The sequence below is a fragment of the Channa argus genome, chromosome 20 (genome assembly GCF_033026475.1).
Source record: "Channa argus isolate prfri chromosome 20, Channa argus male v1.0, whole genome shotgun sequence".
In the NCBI taxonomy this organism is placed as follows: domain Eukaryota; kingdom Metazoa; phylum Chordata; class Actinopteri; order Anabantiformes; family Channidae; genus Channa; species Channa argus.
In genome coordinates, this window is record NC_090216.1 from 9,265,106 (window position 1) to 9,291,937 (window position 26,832).

The following is a 26,832-nucleotide window of genomic DNA, read 5'->3' on the forward strand; positions in this document are numbered from 1 at the left end:
TCTTTCAGAATAATAGCAGAAAACCTCCATCAACACTAACAATAATTATACCCAAACCAAACTGCTTATCTTGATTAAGGTGGCGGGATATCAATAACCCTGCTATTTTAACTGCATAAGAAACTTTTGTGTTTATTTTTTAGCCTTTTCCAGTCTGAGAGGTCAAAGCTTGATCATCATTTAGCTGCAGCAGCTACAAACAGCTGTTGTCGTTAGTTTTCAACAACGCAGCTGCACTATATAATAGTAGGGCAACTGTAAGTGGCTGCGTTTCTATGAGTTTGTATGCGTTTATTTTGAAACGTCGGTGAGGAAATGAGCTTTTACTGACGCTACCTTGCAGGTGTCACCAGTGAATCAGTTCGGCCGTGGAGCAGATGAACGCAGCGCTGCGCAGAGTATGTAGACGAAACTCTTAGAAGCCAGCGGAGCAGAAGTTTTCGCTTCGCAAGGAGAAACATATTTGGATCTGCAACGACTCAGCTTATCTGGAGCTAAATGACAAGCAGGCAGCGATACAGAAACACTCAGTGATACACGGGGCACGATGGAGAACAAGGGGTTACTTCGCTGTAAGATCGTGGTTGTCGGAGACGCGCAGTGTGGCAAAACGGCTCTCCTTCATGTTTTTGCTAAAGACTCGTACCCAGAGGTAAGAGATAATATTTTATATTATTACATAATGACCGCAACACACGTGCGTATAAAGTCCCTGAAAGACATCCCACCCTCCATTCCTGGGAAAACTTGAAAACTTGCATCCATCGTCTGAGCTGGAAACTGACTGATGGGCCACAACGCACTATTTCTTAAATTTCCCTCATTTATAATTTAATATAAGCTATTTTCCTATTTATTACCACGGACTTTAAAACTGCTATTTGAAAGTAACATCTTTGGAAAGACCACTTGTGTCTCTGTCATATCATTGGCTCGATCTGTTAGAATATTTACACCACCTGTTGCTTTTGTGTTAACCCCGTTAAACAGGAGACAGGCTCAGTCTGTCCAGTTCAACTCCGTGCGCTTTTGCGCATCGAATGAGTCTGTGGCAGATACCGTCCAGTGGTTTACTGGATTAATCGGGTCTGTAAACAGGGAAACGTCACTGCTTTGGCCACAGCAACAGCCAGTGAAGCAGCATCACACTGAATCACCACTTATGTGTGTTTGATATAGACGTGAACAATTAAATGTAGAATTTATGGGATGAAGTCTTATTGAAGTCAGTCAGAATAAATCAATTTAACTGCTGGCTGAATTATCTTTTGGACTATAAATTGATATTTAAGGCACAGAACTCACACAACACACATAATCAAGCAATTTGTGAGGTATAAATAAAGGTTTTTGAGTATGTTTGCAAATGCAGTAGCATCCATTGTTCAAAGAGCAGTGAAAAGTTTGGATACTAGCTATTTGTCACCATTTATGTTGCGGTTTTTCCATTTTTTGCAGTGTATTGATACAAATAAATTTTTGATACATAAGTTAACAACATGGAATATGGAAGATATAAGTGACATCAACACAATATTGTACACAAAAGCAAAAACATATATGTGTTGGACCAAAATGTCCTCTGCACTAGGAGAGCTTTTATTTCTATCATTTGAAACTCATGGAATCAAAGCTTGTTGACCTAAATTTCTGAATTTGATATTATGCCAAAGCTTCGAATTGGTCTCATCTGTTTTTCACAAACAAACAAAACACACACACTTATTTGCCTGTTTCATAAAAAAAAAAAAAAATCACAACTACCTTCACCCGGTTTAACCCTGCGCTCTGAGCTTTGATCCAATTTTAGCATCTAACCTGTGCTTTCAGAATTACGTTCCCACAGTGTTTGAGAACTACACAGCCAGCTTCGAGATCGACAAGCAGAGGATCGAGCTTAACATGTGGGACACGTCAGGTGAGAGACGCCTTTGTGTGACAGCATTATCATGCCAAAGTGATGCGTGGTGGGAATCATTTTTGGTGAATCAGAGTATCAGTCTGTTGACTCTTCAGAGTGACTGGGTGGGTCACCAACATGAGCATCCACAGCCAGAATGTTATGTGAATATTTTACATTAAATGCCGTTTCACATGCGTTTACAGCAATGGCAGACACAGAAAATGTGTGTTCATGAGGTGTTTAAATAACTCCACTCCTGTTGTAGCCGTTCAAGTATGTCTGACACTTGTGTAGTGAGTTTTAAACAGCTACTCCAGTTGTATCAGCTCTGTGAGTTGATAAACAACACTTCATTCAACACTCGCCTGCTCCATGTACAGCATCCATACAAACTATATGAATTATTTACCAAACACATGTTACAAAAGCAGGTTTTCCAGTGCTGATTTTTTCATTTTGAAATAACCACTGTTTATTGTGTCCGCATCTAATGCTGAGACAGCTATTAAAAACCGTAGAGTTATTGTAATATGTGGGCACTGATGTCACAAAGTTGCTTTTCAGACCTACAAAGTAGTTTTATATTTTCAATACAGGGATTTAGTGGAGCTCAACCAGCCACATACTCAGTCTCTGTAAGCCAGCTAACTTTCTCCCTCTGTCAGCCTTTAGGCCCTTTCGCATTTCATTCCCACTTACATAACAACACCTAAAAACTTGTTCTCACACAACTGGAGATCAGCTTTAATGCGCAGCCTTCCATTAACCTCCGCCCAGGCAGACAGACAGAAAGACCAGCTAGACAAGCTGGAGATTAGCAGCTGCTGCAGCTGCTGGGGCTGGTGCTGCCTTTAGGTTCTCAGTGGGTGAGGCCACTGTGTTTGAACAACATACCCCAGAAATTGCTGGTTGTTTGTCACTCACACACACACACACACACACACACACACACACACACACACACACACACACACCTTTCTCATACTGAGCTGAATGAAGCAATAATAATTACACCATGGGAACGCTTAAACACTGATTTACTCTGCAACACAAAACAATTCAGTTAATCTGTTCAGGTGAAACCTGAAGTCCTGTGCCAGGACTTTAATGTGTCTTATTAATGACCTCTCACACAATAGACATAGTGTTCTCAGTTATGAATGTGCAAACTTTTATGAATAAGACATTTCTGAAAAAAGCGTGCATGCTCAACAATGTTTCACTAAACATTCTCCTTAAATTAATGTAACAAAATTCCTTTTCTATCTGACCACCTATGCTGCGGTGAAACAACAAAGGTATTACTTTTAAACAGGAATACTTTAGAAATGGTTTATGTGAGGATATAAATTGGTTAAATTCATGATTTTATAAAGACTTATAAAGCTATATTAATAATAATTTATTAGTGTATAGAACCATCTGCTACAACTAAGAAAACTGTAGAAATAAAAGTAGAGAAAGCAGCTCTGGTGGTTCATCATTTATGAACTGGCTTCATAAATGTACAGAGATGAGAGGGAAAGATGAGAGGCCGAGGAGAGAAAAGACAAACAAACCAGTCAGAGTGAGTTCAGTCAGAGGCTGAGCTGGAAAAAAATCACACATGGACGCTCCGACAGATGTGGCCGGTCGTCCAGTCCAACTAAAGATCTTCACTACACACACAAAACTGAGTCTTTAAACTCTGCCCGGCTACGTTGAATCCCTAATCACTGACATTATCTTCTACCTTTTAGCTATGGATGTTCCCTCAGGGACGACTGTTGCTAAATTGGCTTTTTAGGCTGAATAAACACCAGCTGTCAAATTTGCACAAATGATGCAAGAGGTTCTGTTTGAACACACACCTTTAAATGAGCTGGTTGCTGGATTATTTTGAAAGACAGAACCAAGCTAGATGTTCTATTTTGTTTTCTCTCTCTATGCTAAGCTGCTTAGCTTACAGCCAACAGCCAGGCAGCTTTGCCTGGCTGTTGGCTGTAACTTCATATTTTCTATACAGACTTGGAGTAGCATCAGCACAGGATTTCAGTCAAGAAGCCAGATTTTGATATGGCAGGTGATCCATGTCTGACCCGTGCTGACTTCCTTCAGCTAACCTGCTGAGAGAAGATGTGCGTGTGCCTCACAGCATCGCTGCCAGCTGTTCTGTGTCTGTCTCAGGAGACAGGTGCACCTACACCACTATTACCACATTACGCCATGGAACCTGCCTCTTACTAATGACTGAATAGGTGGATTACAGTCACCTGACATGCTTACAATTGTGGTTTTGTGTGTGTGGTGCTGTGTAACACTAAAGTTTTTAAAGTCTGTCCGTCCTTTGTTTTTTCTTATGCAGTTACAGTTTTGTTAGTACATACAGTTGTTGGTGTGAGTGTGAGGCACGTGCAGGCATGTGTGTAGGGCAGGAGGGCAAATGTTAGTGTCAGCATTCAGTTGTCACCGTGTGCAGTTTGCATGACGGCCTGTGAATCAAAGTGGGGGAAGAGTGAGGTGGTGACAGAAACTCAGACATCAAATACGCATTGTAAAAGCATCTGTTGGGTTTTCTTTCAGTGAGTGTCATAACAGTTACTTTGAGTCCTTGAAATGACAGCAGCTCAATTTCTATTCAAAACCACAATAACAGTTATTTTCAGCATAAATGTCCCATAAAGTTGCAAACATATATAATTAAATGACTTGAATTGATAATTTGAAATTTGTATTGCTAGCAAAATTATATGAATTACATAAGATGTCAAATTTAGTTGTTAATTTTAACAAAACATATTTGTGGCTTCAGAGCATCAAAACATGTGAACACAAATGATATAAAACACAAACTCATCTCAGATGAGAAGATATAAGGGCAGAGTTCCTGTGTGGGTAACAGTGGAAAGATAAGAAGGAGCGAGCTGAGCGTTGGTACACAGAGTCACACAGAGAGGAGAGAGCGGTAGGCACAGTGCCAGAACGAGCCTCCGAGCTGCCCGCTCATTGTGCAGAAACAAACAGTGGATTTAATTAATCAGACACTTGTTGTATGACCAAACACTTGCCCCCTGTCTCTTTTATTCTTCATCTCGTTGTACCACCCACTGCCTCCTCAACCTCCTGCCTCCTTCTCTTACATCTAAAGAGGCCTGTTTGCAGACTCCCTGCTTAGTAAGTCAAACTCTATTTCGCTTCTTTTCTTTTCTTTCTTTCCTTCTTTCGATGATAAAATCATCCTGCCTGATCTACTTAAACAAATAATGCAACTTTTTGCATTAGAATATTATGCAAACAAGACTAGTCTTTGTATAAAGCGCTTGTTTTTTTTTGCATGTTGGAAATACATTTTGCAAGTAAAGTCAAAATCATTTTGCAATTAGAGGAAACACAACAAGATCAATGTTTGTAATATTGGTGTAGTTAGATAGATTATGGTAATGTTTTTCTCTGTTGCGTAGGCCCTTGCGTCGAGTCTGAAGTCCCATTTTCAAACCAGTCAACAAACAGATTTTGTTTGCAAAATGCTCCCAAAACATTCCAGTCAAACTTCTAGTGAAACTTTTACTCTCTTTCCAGAAGTCACAACAAAATGGAAAATATATCTATCAATACACCCAATAAACCCTGCTGCACTCTCCACCTGCACATTTTGAAATAACAGTTAAATTACTGTAAAAAAGACGAAAGAGTTCTTGGTGCATTCCTGTGTGCAGGTCTTCTGCATCCAGCTGCCTTTGGCATGCAGGACCAACAGTGAGCATCCAGAGTAAGGTGATTTCCCTTAGTAAATTCAATAAGGTTTGGGTCACATAAAGACATGTGTGGTAATTGTTGTAAAGGATGTAAAAACTGTAAAAACCAATTGAAAAATGTAAAGACATTTGCAAGAGAAGACTTCTGCTTTGGTAAGAAGGTGATGATGATGGTCAGGTGGATCCAGTTTCATTAAATGCATCTTGACAGTTGGGAAATACCTTAGCTCATAGTCAGTGCAGGGCCCCTTGACTAGTTTTTGATCACGTCATGTGATCTTCTAGCAGATCACGTCTGCTCAGAAGTGGAGAACTTGAAATGCCTATTTTCTGAGCATTTTGGGAACTTTTCTTCCAATAAACTTTTATAGTGAATATATTATGTATATATAATATATACATAATATATAATATTTTTTGGCTTTAATGTTAAGAACAGAGATTAAAGTCAAGTGAGATTTAAATTGACAACCAATATAAGGGTAAAACCAAGCAACAATTAATTATCTATTACTTGTAAATCACAAGTTCCAAAACTTTTACTTCCTGTGTTCTATGCTGTTTAATACATCAAGGTGTAAATGCCATAAAATGAAAACTGAAATTCTGAACTTTTGCTTTTAGACCTAAATGTCTTCAGTTAACTGGCTGTTCCAGTACTATTGGAGGGGACCTTAGTTTTCCAACACTCCTAACACTTTATTTTATTCTTTATTTGTGTCCACACTTTTATTAAGCTGTGTTCTATATAATGCCAATGTTGAAAAGAAATATATTTGATTTTGAAAGCCTGTTGGGAGGCACTATAAATGAACAAAACAATTTCTGCTCATAACAAAATGCTCAAGTAATAAGTAAAATTCCCAGTTGTAAGAAGCTTTTACAATATTTTAATGTGTTTGGGACATTGTGGAGTCGTCAAAAAGCAATTGTTAAATCAAGTCGCCATAAAACATAAAAAAAAACAAATTAGTCTCAAGCTGGAGCTGTTGTTGATTAATATAACACAGCAGTTGTGTAGTGAGGAGCTGTTGCTGTCTGAAAAAGACCCAAAACACAGCCCAGGCCTTAAATTCTGATCCCTGTCAACCTCATGTGCTATAACAAAGTTTTCATTTCTCAGTTTGCCCTTGTCTGCCTCTCTTTAATTTCATCCATTCTTTCTAATCTCCACTCTGCCTGTCAACCTCTCACAAGTCAATTTCTTTCTCTCCATTTCCAGCGAGTCAAGGTCAGAAGTCCCACTATATCGGGGCAGTGCCCTCTCAGCACCCTTACACTTGATGAGCTTACCTTGCCTTTTCTTTGTCTGTCCCTCGATCTGTCTCCCCCTCCATTCTTAGTCATTCTTTTTCTCATTTCCTGTCAAAAGCCCACATTTTTTTATTTAGTACACCCTGACAGTTCAGACATTTCACTCGGTTTTTGTGATGTGTTTCTAGCTGATCAAACACAACATAACTGGTCTTCATTTCATTAAAGAAATGAGGAGTGTGACACAATTGTGTGTCACTGTCTGTGTGGAGTCTCCCACTGTGAATTCACAAGCTTTCGTGCTAGTCAAAACTAATTTGCCAAAATCAGGTATAAAAAGGTCATAAACTGAACATGCCCGAAAATGGCCTTTTCCTTTAGAATCCAACGTAATTATACATCTTCACGTTATAGTTTTAAACTTGGCAATAAAATAGACTGTGTCCTTTTTCACCTTTTATTTTATGACTGCACATGGGAATGACTTGTTAAGCATTAAAGTGCAGTGGTGCACATTAGAGAATTGATTTACAATGTAGGGAAAGGTAACCATAATAGATGACATGTAGATGGGTGTCGGATGATGTCTTCCCCACCACTGAGTTAAGAAACTGTAGATTTTTAAGCAGCAATAATCAATATTGTTTTGACAGCAATGATTCAAATGCCTATTTGAAGGGGGAAAGGGGGGATATCTACAGTGATGAACCCACAAGAACTGATACACAACTCTGCAGTTTATCTCAGAGTTATGAAGGTTTATGTCTGTTAGCTTATTGTTTTTGTTATATATATCTTGGAATTTTATTGACTTGTCCATTCTCTTCACTCTTATCAGTGTCAGTTTTGTCTGGCAGACAGAAATGAAATGGCAGACCTACATTAACCTTTTTCAGATAAGATAGAGTAGAACAAAACAGCTAAAAGAATATTACATAATGGGTTTATTTACCAGAAACACACCACACACACAAAAAATGCTAATATTGCTTTGTCCCTGATGTGAAAATAATAAACTTTTTGTCATGTGATGTGTTTGTAGTATCTGTTTGAGCTGATAATATGTCCGTGTTGTGTTTATAGCTGCCCTCAAGCACCAAAAAGTCTGTTATTGCAGGTTTAAATTGTTATTTTATTAGGTTTTCAAGCTGGTTTTATTAAAATAAATCACAATTTAACTTCAGTCACATAGTGAGTAATTATGCTGAATAATTAACAACTTTCAACCACTCAACGGTTTTGTTAATGAATTGATAACACATATAACAAGGTTTGAAGGCTTGTTGTCACTTTGCTGGAGTCGTGAAAAACGAGTGTGCTTCGCTTGAATTCTGAGCATGTTTTCCTCTGCGCTTGGCTGATGGCAAAAAGCAGTTTCGTGCCTGAAGGATACACGTGTCACAAAAACACGCAGGTTTCACAGCTAACCATGTGAAAGTATGAGGTGAGAGTCAATAAAGCAACTGGCCTAACCTGCAGTGTAAAACACTCAGGAATGAAGGAACGCATTGAGGTTCGCCGCCTTGAACTTCCTGTTCAGAAGCATGTCAGCTCAATTTTCTGCGACACTTCCTTGAGAGCTTGATGAGTCAATAATAACATGTCCCAACATGTCTATAAAAAGACATACTTGGTGTATACATGCCTCTCTTTTTGTTGCATACTGCGCAAATATTGCTAGCATATGCTTTTAAAGACCCTGTTGCCTCCATCCGTCCTTCCCAGGCCGACAGTGTCTGTGGCAGAGATTGCTTTAACAATCCATCATTCATTCATGAGCAGCTTTTATGACCCCAATTACATGTTGGCTCTTTGAAAGCACTACCCAGATGTGCCCTGAGTGAGCATCTGTGTGTGAGTGGCACCTAGCTCCCTGACAGAAATGAGACAAGAAAATAGTTTGTGTTAGTGTGCTGAAGCGTTTCCAGGCTTTCTGGGTACAAGTACAGATAGCAGGGAACTGGGTTTTTAGTCCAAGTGCTGTTGGATTTTTCTGCTGAACATGTGCAGGGGTGCGTATGCTTGTGTGTCTGAGTGTGAGAAACCGTGCGAGTAAGCGGCGAGAGAGATTAGACAAGTGGGAAAATATATAAATAGACAGAGGGATTATAGTGTCAAAGTGGAGCGCTCAGTTTTGAGCGCTTAGAGTCATGTACAGCAGAAAGCACGGAGGGTGAGGACTAAATGGGTGCCATGGTTTTCATGGTGTGGGCCTGTCCTCCAGTAAACCTGGTCTGATTCTCGTCTGCTCATGTTTCCCATTAGAAGACCAATGGTACATTGAAAATCGATGGCCTAGATGCGTCTCCACTCTCAGTCCCAGGGGACACTCGGTTTGTCTCTCAGCTACTGGTGCATGTGTAACTCAGTAGTCTGTCTAGAAGAGACTCTAAGTCTGGAAGAGCCTGCACACAGTAAATGTTAGATAGTTTGCACAAGACTAATTTTCACTTGGTAAATAAAAATGTGTTTATTTATTTGGAGAAATCTGAATACAACACAAGCTACTTGCTCCATTTCTACTCTAAGTCCATGTACCTTGTGCTAGATTGTGAAATTGAATTTTGTATTCAGAATTATGTTTTCATGTGTGACAACCAGAGATTAAGACCCTGAACAATAAATACATAAATATCTGTGACATTGACGATTGATGTATAGCCTAAAATGTTAATATGTTTGCTGTATATTCGCAGTCAGAACCAGTTTTTTGCTCTAACCTTAGAATTTTTTTTTTTTACAAGCAACCAGATTAAAAGACCTTTAAAACTGATAAAACAATGGAATACGTGATCTACAACAAGAGAAAAAGTAAACCTGTGGCAAGATACGTTTACAACAAACTGAGCTATCAATAGCTCATCAATAGCTCAGCTATCAATAGCTCAGTTGGTAGATCTTGACCACACTCATGGAAATAAAATATTTTTGGCTTGACAAAAAATAAAAATATTTAATATTATGAGGCTGTTCAGACACAAAAATATATTGTTTTATAGACAGGAAGTTAAAACCCGAATGGCTTATGTGTTTCATTATGCAACTTGAAAAATAATTACATTTTCTGGTGTACTTTGTTTAGATACTAACCACACAAAGGACACTCAAGGGGTCCATCCATACACTTAAGACCATCTCTGTTCCTTATCTATAATGCACGACATAGCTATGACCACTCCATTCAACCCAAACACACCAGCCATTATGAGAGGGCTGGAAGTGCTGGGCTGGTTTTGTCCCTATTTCTACTGCAGAGTGATGTTCTGTATCTTTACTAAACAACAAACAAACATCATAACATACATGGCATAACAACATAAATGGCTTTGGTCTGCCACAATTTCGAGAATGTGTTTGCTACTCCAAAGCTGAGACACTGCACCAACCAGATCAATAATACCTCATAACTGTGACTCAATTGCTGGAAACAATGAGCTGAAAAATCAAATAAACTGCAAATTGAGCCATTATAAAAGTAGTTCCCTTCAGTACTGGAACTATGACTGTTTGTTCAGTATTTACTGTTAGTCTGACAGGATTAAGTGCAGAGTGCCTCAATTTCTCTGTTCTTCGACTTTTCTGCTTGATTGGAAAAGCTCAAGTGGCCCTTGTCATGTTCCAAAGTCTTGATTAAAACATTTTTCATTAATCATAATCATTCTCATTATTGGTTAATATGGCAATTATCTTCTCAGCGGCATTCATCAGTTCTAATGCACATCTCCTTAAGCATAAGGTGAAGAGGTTTAAGTGTTAATGTCTTATTTTGTCCAACAGACTATCCAAATCCACTGACAGTAGAATACATTTTCTGTCAATCAGTCAACAGACTAATTAGTGTAGCTCTAACTAACAGAATAATACAAAGCTTTCAAAGCTAAACTTGGTGTGGCCATGTTTTACTTTTACTAAAAACAAACAAAACAGCGTGAATGCAGGATTTGATACCTCCATGAAACACAAATCTGATCTAAACAACAGGCATTTTATTGACTAATTGACCATAATATGTATGTCTTATGAAAAAGATTCAGATTTGTTCATTTTACACACGTGCACATTATTGCGTTGAATATTTTTCTATTGATCTTTGACCTTAGGATCTGTTTTTAGCTGCCGAGATGTGGGAAGTGAAATGTTTGTTTTTCAAACTGAACAGTATTAACGTCTCATACAGTATATGGTTCAGACGTTCACTGAGTTTGAACCCAGAACTGGGGCGAGTGGTGCTGTGGAGCATAAGGCTGCTTAGACATTGACAGCATATTAAAAAAATCACATCAGGAGGTGGGATGTTTATTGTGAAGGGGAGATGCTTGGCACTCTGTTCCCTCTGTCATTAATTTTAAGGAATCCTGCTGGATTACTGCTGATTCACTGCAACTGTGCTGACTGGCAACGCTCTCCCGTCTGTGCCCAGTCACTTCGAAATGTCTCCAACATCATGCATAATTCCTCACTAAAAGCCTAGTGTTTTGTTACTACTGTCACTATAAATAAAAAAAAAAATTGGAAACACTTTTAAACACAAAATTGAATAATCAGATTTTTAGCCTGCCCACTTTTTTCATTGTCACTGTAGTGTATAGACAAGTATATTTTAAGCTGAAAATTACCAACAATGGCCTGTCCAGCTGTGAGTGTATAAAAAATACACATATGGTGAATATTTGTGTGGTATGAAAAACTAAATCCTATTGTCACACTGTGTAAACACAGGTTTGCTTCTTGATATGATTGGCAGCGGCAGCATCAGTCATTCCTCCACGCTGCTTTTCAGGCTATTGTTTGCTATTCAGCAAGAGAAGTGTGCATGACAAAAAGCACTGTGTGCTCCACTTACATGGATCGATGGTTTGTGTAAACCCGGAGTGGATTATGCTTCTCACAAAACAGGGCAGTGTTTAATTCCATCTTAAATTCAGTCAAACGTTGAAATAAATTATGCATTTAGTTTTTTTTAATTCAGTCTGGTAGCATTTAATAAACAGCAGTTAATCAGGAAGTTTCACATATTTTAATTGCAATGTACAAAAACACTATTAGCAAATAAAATCTTTAATCATACAAAAGGATTAAGGTTAATAAAGGCTCTCTTAAATGTAGAATATGAAGAGGTCAGTGATGCTCACAGTACCTATAACAATGTTCTGTAGGCTGCTTGTTTAATCCCCAGGTTTAAGCAAATAAAGTGAATTCATACATCACATTCAGAATATCATCAATTGTTAGCATAGGTTTCCACTAAACCACTTTGCTTGGCTCCTTCACCCACAGTTTGTACATTTAGTCTTCATCATTCCCTCCCCTTCTATGGCTGCGTTACGATATTATCACATGACCAAAGTATCAGCCTAACTTATTAAACATAGCTAACCAGTAAACTTGACTAAATTTAGCCAATATTTCATTAGTTACATATTATGAAACAGAATGTACATTTTAAGTATATGAATAGATTTTATTAGTTATAAAATAGTCTGTTGCTGCACTTCCACAATTTGTTCTGCTAAGTGAAATCTTCCACTGTAGGTATGAAATTCCTATAATCTCTGACAACGAATTATAACTAGGAGATTATGTGGACATTGTTCCCACCTGGCTACTCATATGAAAGTTACACCAAGTTTTGTGTAACTTCTTCCAATGTCAGAAATGTTCACCAGTAGGAAAATATCCTTTTACTAAAGAGCTATGGCAGTGATCTATTATTACCATCCCATAAAGTTAGAGGATCTATCAAGACAAAAAAGGTGAAAATATAAGCATCATAGAAAGAAAGCCTGTGCTTTCAATGCCACATAAGCAGATTGTAACAAAGTTAATTATAGTTTCCATGCTGAGCCAAGGTAACCTTGATAACATGATCAAGGGCTATTTTTTTGGGCCCCTTTTAATTTTAAAGTTTTAGTTGTGAGAAGAAACATCAAGAGCCTACCTGAAAGCAAAATTGCATAAAAGGGAAAATATATCAAGCATAACACCTTATAATTACTTGAAATTTGAATGAAATTGTTCATAGAGGCCTCACATTTTATGGTTTAATGTCTAAGATTTCATATATGCTGAGCCACACTAAACATCTTTAGGCGTGTCAGACACCACAGGTTCTATTGATGACCACACAGTGATATAATCCCTGCATTTCACACAGTCTGAGCGTATAGTGGTAATGTTTAATCTCCATGGCGGCATTATTTATATGTTCAGGTGGTGGCAGAAAAATACATTAATCAAGAGCATTAAATTTTACTGCCATTCCTTCTCTGGATGTATTTCAGAAAGTCAGTCTTGGATGAAAAGACAGAAAAGGCACTATTTCTTCAAAAGCACATTACTGCGACAAACAGGATTTTAATATTAATGAACATTACTCTGCTATGATGGAAGCTGGCAGACACAAATGTCATAAGACAGAATTATTAATGATTCTTTGTCCAAACATCTCAAGGTGTGTGTGTGTGTTTCTACTGAATCACAGCGCCATGAATACTGAAGATACGACATGCAGTCGGATTGTCTCTTATCAGTTATTTCACAGCTCAGAGCTTGACTAACCAAAGAAATTTCCCAAAATACAACGTTCTGTGCATGTGTAATAACATGAGATATCCTCAGAGCATTAGAAAATGACTAACAAGATTTACTATATTTAACTTAGAATAGATAATGTGCCTCCCTTCATTTCATAATTAAGAAACCTGCCTGGGGGGGGCTCATTAAAGGTTGCTCATCAAGAAACCTAAGTTCATAAAAGCCTCATGTTCCTCTGAGCTGAACTTGCACTCTTACATAGAGAGACAAAGGGAAAATATAATCCATCGAGTGGAGACACTGAACAAAAATCACAATAACTCAAAATCATCGGAACTATTGAACCATCTACAGGGAAATTTGAAGTCCTGTGTTAAATGGTGGTCTCCAAGACCACAGTTACAACAAACGGAGGTATCTTTTGCTAGAGTCGTCCGTCATGCATTGACCCTCAGACTTGGAGAATCTACTGTATGTGTTAAAGCTATTTTGGTAGCCAGGGGTGGACTTTCTTATGTTAATGTCCCATTATGTCACACAGGCTCCTTGTATATCAGGTTAAGAGAAAGTTATTTCATACATTCCAATGTTTTTGTTGGCCATAAAGTATTTCAATATTAGGCTGAAATAGTGTAATCTTTGAATGCTTGTTAAATTTTGATCATTTTGCTTCAAATGTTTAGAATAAACTAAATAATTTCTAAATTTCTGAAAATCTTTGAACTAATTTTTAAATTTATTTTGTATTATATGTAAAGTATGAGCAGCAATTTGTAGTATACTGTTGCTTTTGTAATCTCTTGGCTTGGTTTTGATTTTGTGAGGGCAGGTAGGCTGGACATACAGTATGCAGGACACAATAACGCAAACTCCATTGAAGTCCTTTTACATTTATTTGTATTGCAATAAATGCACAAACTGTACTTCTGTACAATCTGGACAGTTCATTGGAGACTGAACTGGAATCTGAGTACAGGAAATCAGTTGTTGTTTCTAATCTCTGTAATTATAGTACTCAGATAATTTGTTTACCATATGTTGGTGAGAGATTCCCAGTGTGGGTGATTTGACAAATTCGGTTGACACACAAAGGACAACAAACATCTGTAACGTATGATGCGCTTCAAAACACTCACACATCAACTCCCAATTCTAAGCAATCTACACACATCAGCCCTCCAGCAGAGCTGAACCAATTTTCAGGTTTATCAATAGTCAGAAAATGAATCCATTATTCAATAAGTGATTACTTATAGCACTTTCCTACGCAAAAACATCAAACATTCTCTAGTTGGATCTTTACAAACCTGAGGAACTGCTAAATTTCTCTGCCTTACATGATAGTAACACTGAATCTTTGTTTTTTACTATTTGAACATGTTACCATTAGCTGTTTGAATTGTGATAATAAAAACCTTGGCTAGTGAGTGCTGTGGACATCAGTGTATGCTGCACTCGTGTTTTTGAAGCAGAGTTGAAGGATTTCACTTCACTGGTACTAAAAGGAACAGGATATGCAAACTTGGCAAAGCCGTCATACAGTTACTACTCTGTCAGCTTTATGTGTCACACTGAGAAACCTTCCATGTGTTACATCTTTACATTAGCTTCACATAATTCTTTTAGGGAAGACAAAACTCTGTACGCCAGATATTCATCAATAGCAGAACAGAAGTAGATTGCACAAAATGACAAGATGACACGGAGAGTAAATACTTACCAGCAAGCAACTAAACAGACAAGAGAAAAAAGGCTTTTTGTAGGAATCAAACATCAAACGTATGACAGCCCCATGTGGAGTCACAATGTGGTGTTGCTGTCTCCCAGACTCTTGTGTGTCACAGTGCCAAACGTTCCGCAGCCACACAGTTGACATTTCATTGGCTCCTTTTAGAAAAACTTAAATATACATCAGTATGTGGCTGTATTCTGTGGTAACCTTTTCTTTCCTATTAATATTTCAGAATGTGAGTAAATGCCAAACAAAACGTTCATTCTGTATCATTGGTGGAATCACTGAAGTAAATGAGCTACAGTACAAACACTCATGTTGTCCTTTGCAGTAGCTAAATTCATGCAATACTCCAGTGGCTGAAGTGTCTCTTGTTGTTTATCAGATGGTTTTAGACAGATGGGCTGGAGTTTTTTAGCTGTCCTTAACCCACGAGGGGCATCATACTACAGGTCCCAGAGAGGGTCAATAAAGCTCATAGATCAATACACATTAGCTGCTTCTTGAGTGCTGAACATGGATTAGCTGACATCATGGAACCTTGAGGCTTTTTGTCTGGAGTGTGTGTGTGTGTGTGTCTATGTGAAGTTGTGCTTCTTTTTGAAGTGTCAAGTAAGCAGTACCAATACACAAGAGCATGCTGATTGCAGTTCTTCAAGGAATATTAATACTGAATTATTCATTTTGTACAAATTTGAAGTACAGAACATTATAATTATCACCAATGTGAAGTGATTGTTGCCGAATTTCTGTTCTTAATGAGGGTCATCCTGCGCATGATTAACTTTATTAAAATTATTAGACACACATATTATGAGAATTAGACATATTTGCTTTCTTTACGAGACCCAGATGATGAAGTTGATACCTCTGACAACCCTGTGTGTTACAAGAGCCAGGGGGCATTTAGCTTAGCTTAGCTTAGCATAAAGACTGTTAACTAGCTGCCCAGGTCCTCTCCAGAGTTCAAAGGTTGATAAACATTTTTAAATCTCACTGGTTTAGTGAATGTATACAAGTTGTGTCTTAGAACGTAATACTTTTTGAAAATATTTAATTGACGGAATAGAAGTGAGTAAGCATATTTCCTAAATGTGTATATAAGCACATTTTTCATAAATACTCTAATCTGGACAACCTTCTGCATGTTCAAAATCAAAAGTTTTTAGACAGTTTAAAGAGTCTTTTATTCAGAGTTGGCTTTGGGAGGTATCTCTAGTTGGAACTAATGAATGGAAGAGGATTCAAGTGCACAGAGACTTGAATCTCAGGAGAGTCCTGATGCTTGTTTATTCTGCCTGAACAGAGGAGGACTTGACAGAACAATAAACAACTGTATTACATCTGAAGAAGTAGCAGCTAAGTGAATACACCAGAGAAAAGCAATCACATAAACTCCGCAGACAGACTGCTAAATAAACAGTTCACGTCCTCTTATAGGGTGGCCACTTCTTAGACTAAACAATCTTTGGAGAAGGTCCTGCACAGCTGGATTAGATCTAATCCCCATTCGGCTGGGTGTAGATTTGGGTCCCTTAGTGCATTGATATTGCAGAGTAGGATCAGCACCCTGGACAGCTCTGCTACGTTAGTTTATTTAAAACTCTTACACAGTCGTGTTGTTATCGACACTACTCTCTTATTTAACATAACATTCATAATGAAGAACAGAGCTCCACTTCCATTATTTCTGCACAAACAAATTTTAAGGAAGGAGCAGGAAGGAAGCTTTTAAAAATTACATTAAAACATAATGGAGTTTCATTATGTTATCATGCTGCATTTGTCAGTGTTTTTTTTTTTACTCCTTTTTGCCTTGGGAAGTTTGGGAAAGAACTTATTTGTCTTGATCCGATGTAAAGTGATGGTAAACTGAGTAAAAAGCCAGGGTGACTCACACTTGTAGTAGTTGATAACTTTTTTCTTTTTTTTTTAAACAACACAAATTAATTCAAGGTGCACTTGTGGAACCTTTCAATCAACTGAGTTTTCATAGTTGCCATTTTGATATAGAGCCATAATGAAAAATTAAACTTTGCCTTTGATCTGAGGCAGATTTACCTCAGTTGATAGAATGGCTAGTGTGTGTGTGTGTGTGTGAATTGAAGTGGCAATGTAAAGCAGCTTATTTGATAAAAGGAACCAGTTATCATTGCTGTTTAGGTTTAAACTGTGTGTCTGCTGTATGTAACTGTACATTTTATGTTGTTACTTAAAAAGGTGAGTAGGAATATTCTTTTGCTTTTTTAACAATTTATTATGTTATATTTTTTTATTTTCCTTGCTGAAATGTGATAATCAAAAATCTTGTGATTGCCCCTGTGAATGTAATAACTCCGGCTGTGTGGGCAAACACATCAGATGCTGAAGTATTTTGCAGTAGTCGGCATGAGTTCTAACAATAGCAGCCGACTAAAAGACATTACTCTGCATTGCTGTAGCTTATATAGGCCTGGTGTAGCTGCAAAAGTGTTTACTAAGCATCACTGCAAATGGCTTCTGTAACATTCAAAAAGAAATGTGTCAAAATGGCTGTTATTTCAAACATATCCGTAGCACCTCCGCAAAATTGTTACGGAGACTCAAATGTTTAAATAGCACAGTGGATCACAGCAGATGTCTGTTGCAGAGGTGGAGCTGACAGCGTGTAGCTGTACTACAGATGTCAGTGGGTGTGGGTGGAAGCTGTCGAGACATACAGGTGGCTTATAGGGACAACATTTCCACTTTCCCAGGGCCCCTTTGTCGGTTAATAAATTAATCAGCCTCATTTTCTGTGGACGTTAAAACTTAATCTGTACCTACAAAATGCTAAAATACAACAGGATAAGTGAGCTGTGTGTATGTGTGTGTGAATGCGTGGATCCCAGCAGCAGGAATTAATCCGAGCCAGTACGCCAGGAACACATATGCACAAACGCATGCTTTGCTTTGGGGTCAGATTTGACAGCACAAAATAAATTGAGGTAAATGTTGCTGCCTTTTGACCCATGTCATACAATCTATATATAGCCCTCCAGGTGAGCCAATGTTGTGTAATCACAATTCAAGTAGACTTTGTATCTTAAAGAAAAATATTTTTCCCTATAGTTTCAACAATCTATTGTATTAGTTATGATAATGATAAGGATTTAATAAATTCTTTTTTGAGCAATCACAGTTAAATTGGATTTAGAGCATCTTTTAACCAGTGTAATGTGAAAAATATGGCATATGTTAAGGTGGAATGAAATATCCACAGGGTGTATAACTTCAATAGGCTTTTGATTAATGCTAATTTGTTCAAGGGTTTGATTTTTCAGTTGAAAATTAGCATGGCTTAGTGAGAATGGAGTGTCTAGGAAATCACAGTAATTCAGAAGTGTACTTCTTTTCACCTACACCCACTTCTCTCGTAAATGAAAGGAATCAATTTGTCTGCAACAACACGTGATTGGAAATGTAAGCCTAGTTTTGGACACCCAACTGTCACTTGCTGCTCTAACTAACATACTAGTTGTTTGGATTTATAGCGGTTAATCACAAAAATTATAAAATGTATTTATACACAGTAAATTACTAAGTGCAAAATGAGCCAACTTCAATACAGTATATTTCAATGTTTTACAAGAAACAAAACACTGTGTTTGTATATTTGGTAAGTTATAGATCACATATACATTCATTTTCAAATATTTGATCAGCTTTTAGTTATATCAGGGAAAATTGTGGGTTTCATGAGGTTACCAACAGTTTCTGCCACTGTGAATAGAACTAATATATAAAACTAACATTTAACACGGGGAGACAAGACAACTTAGTACTTTTAGATTTTTATAGAAAGAGAAGAGATGTCTTCATTGTTTCATTTTACAAATTATACATTTATTGAAAAAAAAAACATCTTTACATAAACATAATTTTATCAGTTAGGGTTTCGTTTATTTCCTCCTATGTGGTGCAGCTAGTGAGATTCAGTTGAGTTCTGTGGGATTTTTCTGTCTAACACAGTTTACGTTGCCAAAGCCCTGTATATGGTCACAAAGCACGTAGTGATGGGAACAATGAGGAAAACTATGGGGGAATGCTGTCCCCTCTGAAAAGGAATGTGTGTCCTTTCCCAGGTCACAAAGCTCAATTCAGCCTGTGCCCCTGGCAAAAAAACAAAACACAACAAAAAAAAAAAAAACCCATGCCATTCTTAGATACCAGGTGACGCTTCATGTGAGCAATTCATTATATCACTGTCACATGTCTGTCTATTGGCTTATTCAAGGCTGTCAGACAAACGGACCAGGGGTTGTGGACGAGGCCCCTCCGTTCATTTCGAAAGCAATGAATCACACCCACTCACTGTCATCCGCAGAGTGGCTTAGTTCATGGCAATTACATTTAATCACAGTTATTACTGCCAAAGTTGCTCTGTAATGACTCACTTTGTGATTAAAAAAAAAGTTAACTCTTCAACAGATTGACTAAATTACACATAATCTACTTGAAAACTTTCTTCATGTCTGCGTCTGTTTTACCCCCACAGGTTCAGCATACTACGACAACGTGCGGCCATTAGCGTATCCTGACTCAGACGCTGTACTCATCTGCTTTGACATCAGCCGTCCAGAGACGCTGGACAGTGTCCTGAAAAAGGTCAGTGTCACACTAACATCAGTGTTAATGTGTCTTTTTTCTGAAAATACTGTAGCTGGGACACAGGGTACGGAATTTAGGCTCCTTTCAGGCTGAAACAGATTCAAGCTGCATTTCAGCAGCTGTATGTTGGTTTGTTGTTGGACCTTGGTAATCACTGACTCCTGAAGCCTTAATTTAGCTTAACTTACAGACACATTTTTGCACAGAATGGAGACTTTGGACTCCCCATTTCTTAGAATAGAAGGAGCTTTGAAATGATTGCTTCATGTTGGTAATTCCCAATATAATTAAAAGACCAATAACTTTATCAACATAAATATCACATGTGTAGTCTATCGAAAAACCAAACATAAAAAGTTATAATTGTATTTTGCTAGAGAAAACTGTTTAATTCAATATGCCTGGGGAAAAAATGTTTTTCAGGAATCAATGAACTAAGATGTTTTTCACTAACAAATAACATGTGTGAAAGTTGTACCTTTGACCTCCTTTCAGTCTGCACATTCCTGCATTCAGCACCTTCACTCATTGATCACATCATCAATACAACACAAAACACTTTTATGCTGGACAAATTCTCACATCTACAGGGGGGTCCACTTGAGAACCAACTTGAACTCTGACCTTATTAAATGACCTCGGCAGTATTTTGGAATATGCTGATCTCACAATGCATGCACAGGATGCCAAAGTGACATGTATTCAAAGTTTAGAAACAAAGCAAAGACAACTTATCAGTTGCAAGGCGTCCAAACTAGTCAAGTATGCACCATCATGTCTTGTTTCCATTTACTTTGGCCTTTTTTGTAGCTGCTTGTTTTCCATTTTCAAACGCTCTTGTAGTACATACTTAGCAATGTTTTCCCCCTGCCATTTCTGAGCGCCTTCTGCCGAAAAAGACCAAATTTCCTTTTGGAGGAATTATTCTTTCTCACCATTGTTAAACTACAAAAATATCCCTTAAATCCCTATCACTTCACTTGGCCTCTTTTTCTTTGTTTTCCTCAGTCCAGTCTGTGCCTTCTGTGTTTTGTTCTCTGTATCTTTCATCTGTCATTACTCAACCTTATAGATTTGATCACAGTCTCAACATGGCTATTAACTTTTTTAATGCTCCTAATCACCTTTTTATGCTAACTTTTGTATTTTCTTGCCTACATATATTGAAATTATCATTCACTTAGTGAATGATGTGATATAATCTGTTTATCCAAGGCTGTAACATAGAGCACCCACATACATTATAGTTCATGAGGGGGAGAAGCTGTAAACATACATGGGTGTATGAATGTAATCCATAATACTATTGTATATGCCATTTACTGGAAGGGGATGCAATGTAACCCTAAAACAAAAATGAACATTCAACAAAAAAGGTCAGTGTGTATTTAAATATATAGTATAGAATACTGAAAGTTATGTGCAAAATGATCATATCAATCATTTCAGAATAAGAAAATTTGCAAACAAATGCAAATGCAAACATTTGCTCCCACCTGTAGCTGTTAGAAATATTTCATTCTGACTAAAACTGGTGCACAGAAACTGCCACCCCCCAAACCAGAGCTGCTACCATGGCTAAAAATATCAAAAGCCAACACGTGTAATTTGCATGCAGCCCTGAGCTCCTCTACAGCAGGGTGTCAACAAATACTACAATGAATTATTTTCATGGCTGACTTACATTTCATTGCTAAAACTAAATAAAAAAGGTACATTTTGAAAATAGGAGCAATGATGAAATGCTACATTAATAGAAAATACCAGTATTGACAAGGAACGGACATGAATCAGGTACCATGTTATTTCAAAGTCTTATTTAATGACCATCATGCATTCGTGGATTCACAAGGTTTATCTCCTAATAATGCCTGTGCCTGGAACTTAATTAACAAAATAAGGAGCCAAAATGAACATTGCTCCTCAGATCATTAACTTCTACTAAATTCTACTGCTACGGCCTCTGTTTTTTTAAATGTGATATGTGCGATTTGAATGTGCAGTCACCTGGGTTGCACATGTATTAATAAACTGTTGAAGTTATCAAAAACACACAGCCTTCATCTTCATCCTTTCATAAACCGAGGCTCTCAGCCCCAGCAGCTCACATTCTGCTCCTTATTCACAGCAAATCTCTCACCAATTTTTAACATTAGCACAAACAATAAGCCACTCTTGGGGGCTTTGTGACTCATCTAAATTGCTGCTATTCCCCAGTTGTACGCTGTTCAGTTGAGAGGCAGCAGCTCTCCCAGCACAACAGCACAAGACTATGGAGCTTGTATCAGCAGCAACACAATCATCCGGGAGAAAAGATCTCTTTATAAGGGAGAACAAATGGAGCAACAGTGCTCAAAGTGGTTATCTGTGCCATGGTGTGAGGAGATAATGAAAGGAGTCTCAGAGAGAACGATGGATAGAAAGAGAAAGAGTTCAATAGTTTGAGTCATGTCTGTGGTCTTTAATGAGCTTTGTCTGTCTCTGTTTCTCTGTCTTCTGACTAAGAGCTTCATCATGTTGTGAGCTTGTGCTGTAGCTAAACAGTGTAAGTTGGTATGTTGTGGTCTACTGAGTCCGAGACTGCTGTTAATTCACCATTCTGGGATGTAACGTGCTCCAAGTTCGGAGCTAAGTGGCTAAAGTAGCAAGATTTTGACAAATGTAGAAAAAATATTCATGTAGTTAAAATATGCCTGTTTTACGGAATTTGATTTACAGGGTTTTATTGCAACAACCTCACTTCACACTAACAAAAACACATTTCTGCCAATCAGCCACAACATTAATACCATATGGTGTTTTTTATATAAAAATATAATGTTTTTTACAAAAACAAAGAAAATGCTGATTGGTTAACCACCTGTCGACACATAAAGTGGTTAAAGCTCCACCTTTAGTGACCTTTGACCCTATTTTTATTTTGCAAGGTCCCTGTGAACTGATATGCATTTATCTTTTAATTCAGTGGCAGGGTGAGACACAGGAGTTCTGTCCTAATGCCAAAGTGGTGCTGGTCGGCTGTAAGTTGGACATGAGGACGGACCTCAGTGTCATGAGAGAGCTCTCCAAACACAGACTGATTCCTGTCACCCATGAACAGGTGAGGAGTGAACAGAAAACACCAGTAATGTCTTAAATGTGTTTGTATTCTTTTCCATTTGTAGCCACAGTCTGTGCCCATCAGCAATGTCAAACCTAGCTTGAAATTAACTGCTGTTCCAGTTTCTATAGCCTAACAATGCAACTGTGTTTTTGCATGTGTGGAGAACGTTTTTCTTTTGCCCTATAAGAATAATAATATGTCAAACATGCAAGACATATGGTTTGAAATGCCCAGTAATTTTCCACTGCAGTGATGTTATACTGATTTATTTACTTACAGTATCACCCCAAACAAATGACACCCATTACTTTGCTCCCTTTTGCACATAAGCAAAACTTGAAACTGAAAATAAATTCAATAGTATGACATTTGCTTCAGATCATAGCTTTCACAAATATGGAAACACGGGGAGTATAAAAAAGCAGGGACTGAACAAAGGAAGAGACAAACAGCAGAATGTGCGTTAATGCAGTTGTTTTCTTTGTGTCTTGGAGCGATGAACAGTGGCATGCATGAATTTTAATAGCCTATTTTCATGTAAATGTGAATTCCCCCTTCTTGGCAGTTTTTTGTCAACAAATTAATATTTTCTCACACCGCAGACAAAGCAAAGGTAACGACCTTCATTGTGCTGTCAGTTGTGTCATCACAATTGGTCCATCAAGATTTCAAGATTAGTTTCCCTGGATAAATTGGTTTTAGCTCTAAATACACAAAAGCATTCAACAGAAGCACAATTTCTGTGTTTTAATGTAACTGCACTCATTTAAGCTTTTACACATTTTCTCTGCTTTTTCCATTCGTCCTAATCAAAATTGTCACTTTTACCACTGTATGTTCTCTGGCCATTTGTAATTCACTAATCAGTTGTTTTGGAGTTTAAAGTCACAAAAGTAATGAGACAGACATAAGGGAAAACAAGGCAATGATATATAATACTGATTCCAGCTCCATTGAAACTGTATTAAAAGCATGAAGTTATATCATTTTATTTACCTAACACAATGTTAAATAAGGGTGAAAATTCAACTGTAAAAAAGATTCATTTGATGATGCATTTGCATAAATGCATAGATGCATGTGATGTCATGAATAATCTTTGCCTATCACAGCTATGGACAGTATTTCTGTGGAGAAACAAGTGAGAACACTGTGGTTAGACTCGATTGATCAAAATGGAAAAGAATCACAGGTTGAAAGTAGCTGTAGCATTGATTAAAATGAGAATGTGGAGATTGTGTTGATTGACCCACATTCAAAGGGACGTATTTCCAAAAACCACATTTTGGGATCTTTACATTTTGGCCATTTAAACCACCAATGGGATTCTCAGGGGAAGTGCGTTCACCAGACTAAGCAGCACATGAACTGTGTGACTATTGCTGTAATCGGCTTAAGGAAACAGAGGAAACAGTCAAAACAGAGACTGGAAGTGTTGGGACATTTCCAATAATGTAAAATTAATGCAGCCTCTCTGGTGGCACAGCTCAAGCCTTTTAATATTTTTCATCAACAATATATAATATTGCCCCACCAGGCAGCAACATAACACTGATGGCTGAACATCTGAATGTGGATGTGGATGTAGAAGTTGCTAGATCCAACTGATGACATAAAAAAGAAAATTAAACAAATTTACCAAATGTTTATATTGAATTAATGAATTCACGAATAACACTTTTCACAGAATTCATGTTTTAAAAAGGTTTTACACAGTTTAAGGGCATTCAGGAAGGCAAAGAGCGCCACAACGCCTCTCTGTGTCTTTCACACATATGCATTTGACCTTTAAAGCTACACAAATCAATATTTCTACACAAAAAAATGAAGCAATTACCTACACATTATGTAACGGGGATCACTCTACAGTTCCCCTCAGCTCTACGGTTTTATTAGTATATTTCTATTTATTTTATTAATATATTCTGACGTGTAAATATGCCACTGTTAACAATTTTATATGGAAATAAAAGATGGTTTAAATCTCAAAGTTCATCTTCTTCTTAATACGCTGTAAAATTGAAGAAAGAAAAATCAAGTAGTCTTTTCATGTAAATGTAAAAATGTTTTATTAATTCCATTAAATTATTGCGATTTAGGATGCCTTATTTAGAATTCAAAACTACCTCATAACTTTGATTTTAAGTTCTGACTTTTATGACTAGAAATTATAACTTAAAAACTAATTTATCAAATTATATGGAAGCAATGTCCAATGTGTTTTTTGAACAAAAGCTGATACAAAAATGGCATAAAAACCTGCAGAGGTTCTTCATGTCAAATGAAGATGAGACTCTTTCCAAGCCTTTGAAAGGAAAGAGGTTGTTAATTGGAATTAGCCTTTCTCAGCAAAGACTGCTCATGTGACTTAACAGCTGAGCCAACTATATATCTTAAGTTCACTAAACTCTAGTTGTGATTTTACACTTTCAAAAATAATGAACCCACATTGAACCATTTTATCTTTGTTGATATCTTTAAACTAGTTAACTCACATTTCAAGGCAGCAGATGTACTTCTGTTTTTAAATTGAACCAGCTTGAAGTTCTTTACAGTGTAGACCGATAATCTTTACTATTCTGTGTTTTTAGGGCAGTAATTTGGCGAGGCAGATTGGTGCCGTGGCCTACGCAGAGTGTACCTCCAAGTATTCAGAGAACAGCGTCCGCGATGTATTTCACGTCACTACCCTGGCATCTGTGTCCCGGATCCATCGGCCTCAGCTCAAACGTGCTGGCTCACGTCGTGGCCTCAAGAGGGTCTCCCAGCAGCCGCCTCGGACAGAGATTCATGAGCATCCACCTGCTATCAGAAAGGACCGGGCCAAAAGCTGTGTGCTCATGTAGTCTACTAGGAGTCTACCAGTGGCCTGATCTGTGTTCTGATGGACATGAGACCATACATGAACTTAATGTGTTAATGAATTGTTGTCAGATCTTTGCACTGCTTCAAGGACAATGTGATGAAAGCAAGAATGAATGCTATCCTGTGGAGTTCTCTGAGGGATTGTTTGCTCATCTTTAGCAAAATTCTGCTTGTAATTTTTCTCTGTGGCTGTGTTATCATCAGCGGTCATTGTAGTAGCAGAAGCTATTTAATGCTTTTACTTGAACAAATGGACATGAAAGTGAATAATAATTTCAAAGATCACCTTGCAGGAACCAGCAAGAACATTGCTGGTGTGTGACCCTTATTATGTTGTTTCCTGTTTTGAAATGCTATTCTCTCTTTAAGTGTTTAAGTAATTAAGGCACAACACAATGCACGCAACCTGTTGAGTTATCTGAAAATGTCAGGGAATGAACTCTGTCATTCCACGTCATATAAAAAGTTAAAAAGGAAATCTGGACAGACAAAACAAAAAAAATAATCTCGTGGGCACTAAACTTAATCACACTTTTTCCTTAAACCACAAGTGCTTTTTAATATTGAAATTATAAATAATCACTCACCACATAATACTGAAGTGTTTTGAAGTTAATGCTGTTCTAATAATCCACAGTGGGAAGAAAGGTCACAGGGAGTTAAATGTGTGACTGTTACGTTGTACATGTAATAATGAAATAAAAAAACTTGCTCTGCTGAGTGGTGAAACATGTAACTTGTAACTTGGACCATTATTTAGCATTGATCCTAAACTGTTATGCTATGAAATGTTATGTGTATAAATAGCAAACACTTTCATTAACCTGACTTTTTGTCTTGGACACAGTTTCTCTCACATCGCAGCTCACTGGAGCAGAGAGCACTGCAGTTTCCAGCTCTGAACATTTTGTTTAAGAATTACGAATTTCTCCTTGGAAAACTTTCTTCTGTTGGGCAAAACATAAGATTTAACTTTAATAAAATACTTTGACATTGAATCAACAGCACAGAATTACGACCAGAATTTATACATTAGACATATTCACTTTTCGCACCGAAGGTAAAAGTACTGGATTAT

General features: G+C 37.5%; 1 protein-coding gene across 1 annotated transcript; it reads left to right on the forward strand.

The window, feature by feature from the left end:
- Positions 1-345: 345 nt before the first annotated feature.
- On the forward strand, positions 346-26,582 carry LOC137105983 (rho-related GTP-binding protein RhoN-like). Its single transcript, XM_067488901.1, has 5 exons — positions 346-652; positions 1,831-1,918; positions 19,674-19,783; positions 22,752-22,886; positions 25,481-26,582. The coding sequence occupies exons 1-5, from the start codon at positions 548-550 to the stop codon at positions 25,733-25,735; spliced, it is 693 nt and encodes a 230-aa protein (XP_067345002.1). The 5' UTR covers positions 346-547; the 3' UTR covers positions 25,736-26,582.
- Positions 26,583-26,832: the final 250 nt, after the last annotated feature.